We start from the raw sequence: 12499 nt of genomic DNA, 5'->3' as shown, positions 1-12499 counted from the left end.
AGCTATGCTTATCAACGTGAACTGGATGCAGACCTACGATGGTTTAATTATGTCCTTTTGAAAGAACTTCTCACTTGTAAGAAGGTATACTCAGTGGTGAAGGCATGAGACATTGGGGTGGCAAATGTTAGGACAAATGAACTACATGAGATTGCTGTTTGGTTCTTTCGGTGAAGGCACGTAGAAAGAAAATAAATACAATTATAATAGAATACGACGTTTCGATTGAAACACAAGCAACCATCATCAGGTACGAATGAATGAAAAAAAACCTAGTAAACTCAGAAATAAAATGCAATACAATCAGAGAGTCGGCCAACACAACAGTCAACACCCCACCTGGTTGATTACGTTCTTCCAAAGATTGCTAAATTTGAGAGAGGGATAAAACACAGACAAGGAGACACAAAGACAGACACACAAGCAGAGAGAGAACACAATATAATATGAGATTGCCTCGGGGCTGTGTGAGGCCGTGGGTGTCATACAGAATGCATAAGTCTGTAGTCTATAGGCTAGTTGCTGTTAATAACATACTCAGAGTTATGAAGCGATAAACGCACAACCACTTAACGGGTGACTCTAGCACGCATTGTGTGGGAACCCTTTAAGACCGATTGCTGTTTGTCACGTGTCACGTCTCAAGTTTTTACGTTTTTTTTAACCAGGTGCACAACTCAAGAGACCATAAATGAGTCTCATTTACAAGCGTGACCATACTAACGCGAACTATATTATCTATAACAGTGGTTTTTGTTTGGGTCAGATCGCGTAAATATAAATGTGCCGTTAAACCCGCCACCACCCGACACAATTAGTAAGGTTTGTCACGTAATCAGAACATGCCAATTCGTTACTAGTTCAGCACACCGGTTGTGTGTTGGTGAGTAAACCCACAAGGTTTACAATTTGAGTAACGTGACGTTTCGCCGGTAATTACAACCAGTCTCATCAGGCGGCAGCCAGAGTTGTGGACAAATCCTCCAGTCACGGTCTTAAATAGAGGGATAAATGCGATGTCGTCACTTGCGAGCCAATCCGGTGCGAAGCAACAAAGCTAAATAAATAAATGCGCAGCAGTGAAAAACATTAAAATCAGAACAAAAAGCAACCGTTTCACATGCATGATTGAAGTTTTATTTTACCCAAACTTAACTCAGAATTAAATATTACGTTCCCAACAGTGCAAATTGGTTTGGGCAGATTTATTTTAGACTCCTCATTGTACAATTACCAGATGAAGGTGCCATAAACATTGAAAAGATAGAATGTGATCATAGTATAGATATGTAAACAGATGACTGTCACCACTGGGTATAACTTCACGGGAGTAGTTTAGTCACGTATACGGCAATGTTAAATGTAACGTTAGAATACTGGCAGTAGAATAGAACGTTTTCAAACGTATGTGTATGTTTTTAATGAAAATGTTGCATTGCACTCAGTACTGGACACGTTCAGACAAAGGAGCAGCCCTGCAATGCCTTGCTCGCTCTCCTGCTGGTGGAAGGGCCTCTGCTAGAGGGAGCTCTAGAGAGCCCGTCTAGAGGGACATCTATTTGAAGTGCTCTCCCACACTGACACATTTGCAGGAAATAAATTGTGTTGATTTATTTTCCACTTAAAGTCATCATCACAACCGAGGTCGGTTATAATGTTTATAATTGGCCAGGATGGGCCTGCAATCCTTTCCTCTCACCTCGTAGAGTCTCCAGCTCAAAGGAGCTCCCTCAATACGGGGCGCCACGGTGGCGAGATGTTAACTACCTCGCCCGGTGTGCAGGAGGTCGTGGGTTCGATCCCAACCCTGATGCCTGTATGTTTGGAGTTTGCATATCCCTCTCCTCGTGGTCGCGTGGATTTTTCTCCGGGTCGTCCGGTTGTTCCCTCCACATTTAGAAACATTAGTTTTTAGTATTTGGCTGCTATAAATGTCCACGTGATAAGTCACTTCGTTGAGATATCATGTGTGGCCAGGTCGCTTCTGAAAAAGAGCTATAAAGCTCAGTGGGCCTTACCTGGTAAAATAAAAAAAATTGTTTTAAAATGTGGTGGGAATTTTTTTTTCCTCATTGGCAAATTTGCATACAGTGATAAACTTTTGGTTGAATAACGAATGCACCTTTTAAAACTTTTCCCAGTTTCATAATTCCAGAGCGAGCCTTGTGTCTGCCAGAGTGTTCTAATGGATAAGCATTACTTGTAATAGGCTGTCTTTGTTATGTCTCTTCCAACGCTTGCAAAATAGCTCAGGATTGACTAGGAACTCAACGTACAGGTAACGAATGTGTACATGCTATATCTGTCCGTGGTTTTCCTCATTCGTTTGTGCGCATGGTATCATTGCTGTTGCATTCCCATTCATTTACTGAAACACTGACTCTGTGATATAATGCATTATCAAAAAAACATTATTATATGTATTCTTATATGGTTCAGCATTATTGATGTCGGTTTGAAAAATCACTTACATTTAAAAATGTGATTACATTACAAATACAATACACATATTACGGGAAAACACTGACCTTCCTTTGAGCATACATTATTAATCTAATATAATTACTCAGATGAGTGTTATACATTCACACGATGTTTCATCCTAGCTTCAAAGTCATTAACCCAAAAAAATGGGGTAGCTTGCAGCCAATAATTTAATTGGCTGAAATGCCTATATAAAAATATCACGTGTGCACGTTTGGGCCAATCAAATTGGCTCTCGGTGGGCTTACATGAAACACATGCCCACTCTTCCTTTAGCAAATGCGAATTATTTGGAATTTCAAATAAAGTATACGTACTTGCACTGTACATTTCCAGCAAGGTGAGCAATTGTGTGATGCCACCGATGTTTACGTTAATATTTGCATATATACTCATCATGCTTTTTTTTTCTGTACTTATATCTGTCTCATAATTCAAAGAGACAAAGTTACGTTGATTATTTTATTATTTCCCTTCTACGTGACTTTACCGAAAGAACCAAGAAGATTACGTTGATTGCTTTGTATAATTAATTATTTTAAAACGTTTACTAACACTAAAGTCATTAAAATTGCGAAGTGATTAACATTACATTTTGTTACCAGCACCAGGTGTAGGAAAATAAATAAATTAAGATTTGGCTTACAAAGCACATTCACATTGGTTTGGTTCATCACATCTGGCATGGCACATTAATTAACTTACATAATAAGCTCCTTTGATGACATGAAATCCTTAATGTAGCCGAAAGCTATCTCTGTACAGGCGGTATCATTATAAATCCAATATACATATCGTACGTTATCTATTACCCATTTTCATCAACCGCACTGGATTTTCCTCATAATTCCTGGCACATCAACACCGGGCGCGATCCAGCGCACGCTATTTAGTAAAACTCCACTTGATGTCATGGTGTAAACATTGCAGGTTATATAAATCTTCTTGCGCGGGCCAATGTGGAAGTCGAACGGTGCGGGATCTAACCGAGATCTCCCTTTGTTTTCACAGCAGGTGGAATTGGTTCTGCATGCCCCAACTCTGCTCCAGACAACCGTGCACACTCCAACGACCTTCGCTCGAGCACTCCCCCACGTCCTCTTCTTCTCCACATGATCAACCGTGCGTCTCTCAAGAGGGCATCTTCTCAAAAATCTCAGAGCAGTGACCCTCCGTCGCCGACCTGCGGGGCCAACCCCGATGCGAGCCTGGCGGCAGGCGGCCCCACATCCCGGCCGGACGCACGACATTACGCAAGCCACCCACTGCTCAGCCAACACGCTTCCTTAGAGTCCCAGGACAGAGATCTGTCGGCGGCTTCGGACAGCGCCGATTCCGTCAACGGCTTCGACGGGGACATCAGCACGAGCTCGGAGTCGTCTTCCGACGAGACCCTGGCGAAGCGCGCCGAGCGAGTCCCGGGCTCGCAAGACCACGGTCTCGTTACCGAAGAGGTGACTCGGAGAGCAGGACACTGTCAAGATCCCTTAGACAAGAGCATGAAGAGGAGCTCCATTGAGCCGTCGCCAATGTTTTCGGTGAACGTCACTGCCAATGACAAGCTGTGGAGACCGCTGGACGGAAAGAGCGTGCGCGACAGCGTGGCATCCGCGTCGAGTGTCTCATCGGCCGACACGGTCATTGACGCCTTTTCGTATGAAGGCCGCTCGTCAATTGCAATGCTGAAGAAGAAGCACCTGGAAAATGTGTTCCTCAGAGGGGACACGGTGGGCCCAGATGCCCGTTGTGTTCCCAGTGGATTTCCCGGAGCAAATGAGTCGGTGTCTCCCCCAGCGTCGTCTCGCCTGAACGAACAAATGGCAGTGGACAGTAGAGTGGGTGAGGGTGTGAAAAACGACGTAGACATTGGAAATCAAACAAAACTGGAAGCTGCTCGATCGGACTTCACTGCAAAGCTAAATCCGGATGCAAATGGCATGTCGAATAATCAAAATAACAACCACATAAATGTAGGAAATGAAGACAATTCATCATCAGCTCTTGGCTCTAATGAAGGAAAGGTGCCTTTCGGTGTTGTCCAGCTTCGACAGAAGAAGTCCACAATGCCTGATTCACAAGGCCAAATAGAAGGCAACGTGCCACACTTTCGTTTTCCATCAGAAAAGCCAAAAAATGATTTGGAGAGGCCGTGCGATAACAGGCAATCACTTTCAAGCTTTGAGAGAGTAGCAATGTTGAAAAGGGAGTTTATGGGCATCTTGGGACACCAGTGGAACGACGAAGTAGATTCGGGAAATAGACCGAATGATCAATATACTCAAGTTACACCTGCTATGGAAACATCCTCTGCATTGCCAAATGGAAATGAACCTTTTAAAAGGTCCATGTCTTATGATGTCGCATACTTCAGCCCGGACTCGGCTGCGGTGATGCGTAAAGACAAACTTAACGGACCACCTGTCAGCGCAACAACCGTATTCACAGGGCACCCTGCCGTCTTCGGGGGAGCAGAAGAGATTCCACCATCCACCAACGGCGAGACGTCTGGGCCGGACCCCTGCGGCGGAACGCGAGTGCGGGAGATGAGCGCGGACGGCGATGCGATCGGCGGGGACCAGGAGCCGTCGCCCGACAGTGGCGTGCTGCTCAGGACGCTGTCGCTCGATCCGGCCACGTCGATGAGCGCAGGCAAGAGGGCGGCCGCCGGCGCTCACGGTCGCCGCCCACGCTGCGACACGGCGACGGCCGCCCGCCCGTCATGGAACAGGCTGTGCATGCAGACGCTCGTGCAGTCGAGCAAGGCGGCGGCCGAGGTGAACGCCCCACCGGGCGACAGCGTCGCAGCCAAGTCCAAGAGCCTGGGGGACCTGACGTCGGACGACATCGTGAGCAACTTCCAGAGCAAGTACAAGAGCATCTGCCGCAGCTTTATCACAAAGTCGATGCGCGACCAGCGCAGGATGGTGGCGCTCGGGCGCCTTCCGAGCCAACCACAGAACCCGCTGACCGAGCAGATTATTCAGCTCGCGACGCTGACTCAGGACGAGGTTCCCGAGTACACATCGTCGCCCCCCCACCGTGCGTCTGAAGGCTCGACCTCTCCCAGGTTGAGGTCGCCCGGGACGCGGAACCTCGGCCCCACCGCCATGAGAGAGAGGTCCTTCTCATACGGTCCCGCGTTCTCTGGCTCCCGGTCGAGGAGCATCAGCGACGGCAGCTCCCTCCACCGCAGAACGACCATGCCGGTGAATCTCTTGAGAAGCGTCTCCACGGAGCAGCAGGGCGCTTCGGGCCCACAGAGGAGGCTGCTGAGCGGACAGCCGCCAAGCGGCGGCCTCAAGCGGAGTCAGTTTGCGCAGAGGTATCCGGCGTCGAGCTACGGCCTGTTCAGGCACTCGGTGGGCTCGTTGGATGGCATTAATGTCAACCCGCTGCTGACGGAGCGGCGGGAGGCACCGGACGGAGCCTGCTCGACGCTCACCAAGACCCGCTTCATGGAGGAGCCCTCGGTGGTCGGGAAGGCGCCGTCCTACTCCGAGCCGAACCTCAGCGAGGAACCAGAGGTCTTCTTCATGCTCAATCTGTAGCGCGGCCGTGCGGTCGGGAGTGTGCATGCGGGTGTGGCGGCACGTGAAATGAATGCATCACGCGCATGAAAATTAGCGGCGAGTCGCGGGTGTCCTAGTTTAGGCTGAGGCTAGAATTGGATTTTTTGTTTTCTAATTTTAGTGCAAATGAATTGCAAAAAAAAAAGGGGGCGGCATTGTAATATTTTTTTTTTACTAATATAAAGTAGTCATTGGTAGAGTATATGCATATAAATCGTACATTTGTATAGTGTATTTGCAGTATGTTTTAAATACAAAATCCCGACATTGAACATCGTTATCTACTGGAACCTGTTTAATAGCATGCTATTTAAGCAGATATAACTTTAGAGTTAAATTAATCCCACACTGTTAAAACATAGTATTTTTAGTATAATTCGGGAGCGATGCTACGTTATCTTCACTTCCTATAAATGTGTACATTTAGGGCTGGACCATTTCTTTATATAAATTGTAATATATGCTGATACCCAAATGGGCATTGACACTAACTTGTAGAGCTATCCATCCCGTTTTTAAGTGTCCCCCAAGTAAGTAGTCTTTGCACAAGTGCTGTAGTTTTCAGAGTAGCGGAATGTGTGATGCGTACAACAGAGCAGAGAACACACGTGCCCCAGCATGTGTGGCGGTACTTCCAATTGGTTTTCCAAGGCATTTAATCGATATTATTACAGAGAACGGCGATTGTTCGCAGCCAGCGCTACCACCCTTTACTGCACGACAGTGCCTTCATACAGCCAACCAGTCAATCACTTACACCCCAATGCATAGCTTTCATTTCTTTATATGCAAACACATGTTGCTGTATCCCTCATCTTAATATATACACAAGTGTGTGTGCATATACGAAAAGTGTATCTGCATATACATGCATGCGTGTATGTATACAGTGAGGGAAAAAAAGTATTTGATCCCCTGCTGATTTTGTACGTTTGCCCACTGACAAAGAAATGATCAGTCTATAATTTTAATGGTAGGTTTATTTGAACAGTGAGAGACAGAATAACAAAAACAATCCAAAAAAACGCATGTCAAAATGTTATAAATTGATTTGCATCTTAATGAGGGAAATAAGTATTTGACCCCCTCTCAATCAGAAAGATTTCTGGCTCCCAGGTGTCTTTTATACAGGTAACGAGCTGAGATTAGGAGCACACTCTTAAAGGGAGTGCTCCTAATCTCAGCTTGTTACCTGTATAAAAGACACCTATCCACATAAGCAATCAATCAATCAGATTCCAAACTCTCCACCATGGCCAAGACCAAAGAGCTGTCCAAGGATGTCAGGGACAAGATTGTAGACCTACACAAAGCTGGAATGGGCTACAAGACCATTTCCAAGCAGCTTGGTGAGAAGGTGACAACAGTTGGCGCGGTTATTCGCAAATGGAAGAAACACAAAAGAACTGTCAATCTCCCTCGGCCTGGGACTCCATGCAAGATCTCACCTCGTGGAGTTGCAATGATCATAAGAACGGTGAGGGTTCAGCCCAGAACTACACGGGAGTATCTTGTCAATGATCTCAAGGCAGCTGGGACCATAGTCACCAAGAAAACAATTGGTAACACACTGCGCCGTGAAGGACTGAAATCCTGCAGTGCCCGCAAGGTCCCCCTGCTCAAGAAAGCACATATACATGCCCGTCTGAAGTTTGCCAATGAACATCTGAATGATTCAGAGGACAACTGGGTGAAAGTGTTGTGGTCAGATGAGACCAAAATGGAGCTCTTTGGCATCAACTCAACTTGCCGTGTTTGGAGGAGGAGGAATGCTGCCTATGACCCCAAAAACACCATCCCCACCGTCAAACATGGAGGTAGAAACATTATGCTTTGGGGGTGTTTTCCTGCTAAGGGGACAGGACAACTTCACCGCATCAATGGGACGATGGACGGGGCCATGTACCGTCAAATCTTGGGTGAGAACCTCCTTCCCTCAGTCAGGGAATTGAAAATGGGTCGTGGATGGGTATTCCAGCATGACAATGACCCAAAACACGGCCAAGGCAACAAAGGAGTTGCTCAAGTCTCTCACTGTTCAAATAAACCTACCATTAAAATTATAGACTGATCATTTCTTTGTCAGTGGGCAAACGTACAAAATCAGCAGGGGATCAAATACTTTTTTTCCCTCACTGTATGTGTGTGTACATATGGTGGATTATATATGCATATTGTGCTGTATTGTATATACATTTGTGTAAAATACGTACATGCATACGTAAAAAATTCCAATATTTCCGTCGAGTATTAATGTAATAAAATGTATAAGAAAGCAAAATCTACTTGTGAAAACAAACACGTTAATATGAGGCCAATAAGACAGCAAAGTCATTATATTTTTTAGCTCACGTATTTATTGAGATATACGTTCATATTCTTGGTTCTTTCGGTACAGTCACGTAGAAGGGAAATAATAAAATAATAATGAAACATAATAAAAACACATATAGATATACGTTAATTATTCTTTGGGCTTATTGAAAGCATTTTAACAATTTGTTTTAAAAAATACATCGCATTAAAAACTAAAATATAAAAACAAGTTGTAGCGTTGCACACAAACAGAATATCAGGCAGAGGAGTGACTGCGGAGATGGAGCGATGAGAGTAGTTTGAGCAGGAGTGAGACCAATTGTAGCATCACAGGATTGCGGTGGATGGTGGCAGTGTGAAGGGGCCTTCATCCAGTCGTGGACAGAACATGACTAATGATAGTAACAGTAACGGTGACTGCATTCGCTGCTGTTAAATGTGATCTTTAATATTTCTTATACGGGCAGTCCCCGACATACGACTTATGAACGATCCGCACTTACGAACGAACCGCCATAAGATTGTTATTAATTTTAGCCATCCAGCTTGCAAATGTTCGTTCGTACTTACGAACCGAACCGCGGAACTATTTTGTTCGGCGAATTAATCCTCCGCAAGATGTGACGAGTCCCAGCATCACCCTGCATGATGCACAATTACAGTGCTCCCCTTTGTTGTTGAACCATAACACACATTTTATGACACTGACCGTATGTACAATCAAAGATCGAGTTCCGAGATACGAACAAATGGACTTACGAACGGATCTCGGGAACGTAACTCGCCCGTAAGTCGGGGACTGCCTGTAATTGTGTGTGCAGTAATCAGTGGCGTAGCTATCGAGTGCGCAGGCGGTGCAACTGCTCCAGCGACCGTGGGCTGGAGGGGCCCAGCCGCAGATCTACGAAGAGGGGGGGACATTAAATTTCTTGCACCAGAAACCATTCCAATCATGCCACTGGCAGTTAACGAGTAGAAATTTTAACAGAAATTGCTTCATACGTGTTATATTTCATCCCGTTTTTACACAAGGGTAGAAACGATTGGCACACATGCTTTTTTCATCATTATTATTATTATTTATCAGGCCTGACCTTTAGTACTAATTTAAATCAATTATCTGGCGATGACCCTTCTCATTTGTTATCCGTCCTGTAACTTGGTGTGCGTTGCCCGTGATGTGTACACTTTAAAAAAACATCTGTAGAACTGGATGAAGTCCACGATATTCTCTGTGCTTATTCTTGTTATTACGCTTGTTTTACCCAGGAAACCCTCACTCAATCTCAAGACTGTTTTCTTTTTTTTCGGGAAGATCCTGCCAAGTTTTTCACAGTGTGGGGCGATGTTGCTGCTCCAGCGTAAGCCCAGTAAGAGTCATTTGCCGGTATTTGGTGTGCGTTTGGATGTTTTTGCCATTACCAGTTACCTTGTAGTTTTGTGTTTTTTTTACTTTTGGAGAAAACTGGAGAACTCGGAGGAAACCCCATGCAGAACATTGGGGAGGACGTACACACGCCACGCAGAAAGGCACCCAGATTGGGAATCAAACCCAGGGCCTTCTTGCTGCGATGTACAAGTGTTGCCACTGCGTGCCCCACTGCCACCCACTTAGACACTTTCAGGGTCCCTCAGCTTTGTGTCTTAGATGTCTTGCCTGCTACCCCCTACCTCCCCGTGTACCCCAACAACATGACTGATGGTAGTGATTGGTTTCACGGAGTAACGTACATCGAAAACACAGAGCGAAATAAGAAACATTTAAAAGTGCATCGCTTAAGCGTATCTAAACACTCGGAATATTGATGATGCGTTACAATCCAGTGCTTCTGTAATGGGATAAATCTGGGTATAGAATACTTAAACGGTACTGTGAACGAATCATCATCGATGCTCATCGAATAACACTTAGCAATGTGCAGCGTGCGTTAGAGACCTTTGTACATATGAGCTGTATAGGCACTTTGATCAAGTGGGTGTGAGGTTTTGGGACCGGTGTTCGACATTTTCCCAATCTAATATTGCAGCATTATACATTCTAGCAGGAACGTCGTCCCATAGACATCGCGATGGTCCTGGCACTTGGTGAGCACCACATTAAGAAGTCAATCATTTAATGTTTTTGACATTGGCCCCCATAATGTTAATTGGAACAAATCATCACGCTTCCCCTAACCTACTGGTGGTGTAATGATGCAAGGGACCTCCTACAGTCACGAGAGGACGCTATAGTCACTGCGATGTTAATGAAAGAGGCTCGATCCTTCGATTGAAATCGCGACCCTGAGAAAGTCGTCACAGGTGGAATGAATCACGACGCAGCGAGAGATGCATCCACCCCTGCTATAATAACACAGGCTGATCCATTTGTAGACACTTCACTAAAATAACGTGTGTGGGGGGGGGAAATAGAGACATTTGAATTGAAAACCTTTGCAAGTCTCACACCAATGACAATACACTTCTTAGACATTTGAATATTCCCCAAAATACTTTATTCACCATAGCCAATGTGCTTAGTAAGATGGTTATGAGAAAACTGAAGATATCTGTAAAGGGATCACCTTGTATAACAAAACACATACATTAATTAACACATCCTTTGAATGTAACCATTAGTATTGCTTTCCTTTCTTAATTTCACCTTCCTTTGAAAGTAGTTGCAGCATTCGATACACATTGTGTACAACCTGTATTCTGTGAATATTAACACAAATATGGCAAAAAAACAGTACTATCAAATTAACAGTTACTCTTGTTCATTAAGGACGTTCATATCATGGTGTTGTACTGTACGAAAATACAAAGCGTAAAGTTTCATGAATGTAACATTACCATTTTTAACCTTTCTTAGTACAGCGAGCTTTTCGTGAACATATCTGCTGTCAATATTTCTTTATAAAATTGCCTTCTCAGCCAAATAGAAATTTTACGAAACTACTTACATGACTGTTATTAAAAAAAGGTACCATAGGTTGTGCTCATTTTCCATTTGTTGCATGAACATACACAAAGGTAGCCGGTTTTTGAAAGGGTCATATCAGTGTGTAATGGCTATTATTCCTGCTCCGCTTCAGCTGATTTGACCACTTTAAATATGCAATTGTGTGTTTTCTATATATCTGCACTAATTATAGCTTTGGCATTGAAATTATAAGACTGTAACCTTGTGTGTACATTTAGTTTAAGCAGAAATTGTTGTTAATTTTTAATGCATTTCATAGCTTAAAATCATATTGCTTGTACGTATCCTGCATTTGATGAATACATTTTATGTAACGCTAATATTAAGAGCAAAAACTCTCATTTTGCAATAAAAAAGTAAGGTAGATTTTGTAATGATCGAAAAAATCAAGAATTTTTCCATGTTATCCATGCACAACTGTCTGTTAAACAAATAAATACTTATATGCATTTTCTCGTTTATTAGTCCAATGGAATATATTGTCGCATGGCATGTGCATAGGTACAAAATGTACGTCTCTTATTATTGAAGGGGTCTCCCGCTTGTCACAGCATCAACCGTGACGCCAGCATGGGATCACAATACAGGTGCTCTTCTACTCATGAACATTCGACTTACGAACTTTCAGAGATACAAACAAATCTGTCCTTATGTCCAGTTGCCTGTGCGGACCGAAGTTCAGCCACCACGCAATAGATGGCAGAGTGGTGGCATCTACATCTACAGGAGAATATACAACTTTTAAAGCCATTCCCCGTGTTTAGTGGACATGCCGTACAACTTGTTTGTAATCGACAGGAGTAAAGTTGGACTTACGAACAGACTTCTGGAACCTAGCTCGTTCGTAAGTAGGGGAGTCCCTGAAGAGTTCCAGAACTCCTCTCATCCACGACCCTATTACCCACGGCAGCAGTAGGCTCCATAAAACGCATTATCCGTGATTATCTGCAAATTCTAAGCCCGTGGATGAGAGTACAATAGCGGATAAATGCCACGGATAATCGGATCCGCGATTTGCCCCCCCCCCCCCCCCCCAATGTCTTAGATAAGAGAAGTGCTCCTCTGCTCGGACGCCCAATCCACACAGGTACTCCGTTAAAACGGAGCAGATCGATGAATTGGAAAGCTGAAAATATCAATGCGCAATCTTCGTAAAGGTGCTAAA

General features: G+C 44.4%; 1 protein-coding gene across 6 annotated transcripts in view; it reads left to right on the top strand.

Annotated features, from left to right (window-relative positions):
* PLCH1 (phospholipase C eta 1) overlaps positions 1 to 11783 on the top strand; it is a 348896-nt gene extending 337113 nt beyond the window's left edge. For 3 of the 6 annotated variants that reach the window (XM_032962321.2, XM_076070313.1, XM_076070314.1), the window contains one exon: positions 3496 to 11783. In XM_032962321.2, coding sequence (XP_032818212.2) covers positions 3496 to 6032 — 2537 coding nt within the window. In that variant the 3' untranslated portion in view covers positions 6033 to 11783. Of the gene's footprint in view, positions 1 to 2209; positions 2279 to 3495 lie in introns of all 6 variants that reach the window. The other 3 variants (XM_076070315.1, XM_076070316.1, XM_076070318.1) reach the window with 3 other exon arrangements.
* Positions 11784 to 12499: the final 716 nt, after the last annotated feature.

The sequence above is a fragment of the Petromyzon marinus genome, chromosome 28, assembly GCF_048934315.1.
Source record: "Petromyzon marinus isolate PM22_M1 ecotype Great Lakes invasive population chromosome 28, UKy_Petmar_22M1.pri1.0, whole genome shotgun sequence".
Lineage (NCBI taxonomy): Eukaryota > Metazoa > Chordata > Hyperoartia > Petromyzontiformes > Petromyzontidae > Petromyzon > Petromyzon marinus.
The sequence above is the reverse complement of the archived record's forward strand: the minus strand, read 5'-3'. Positions and strand labels throughout refer to the sequence as shown.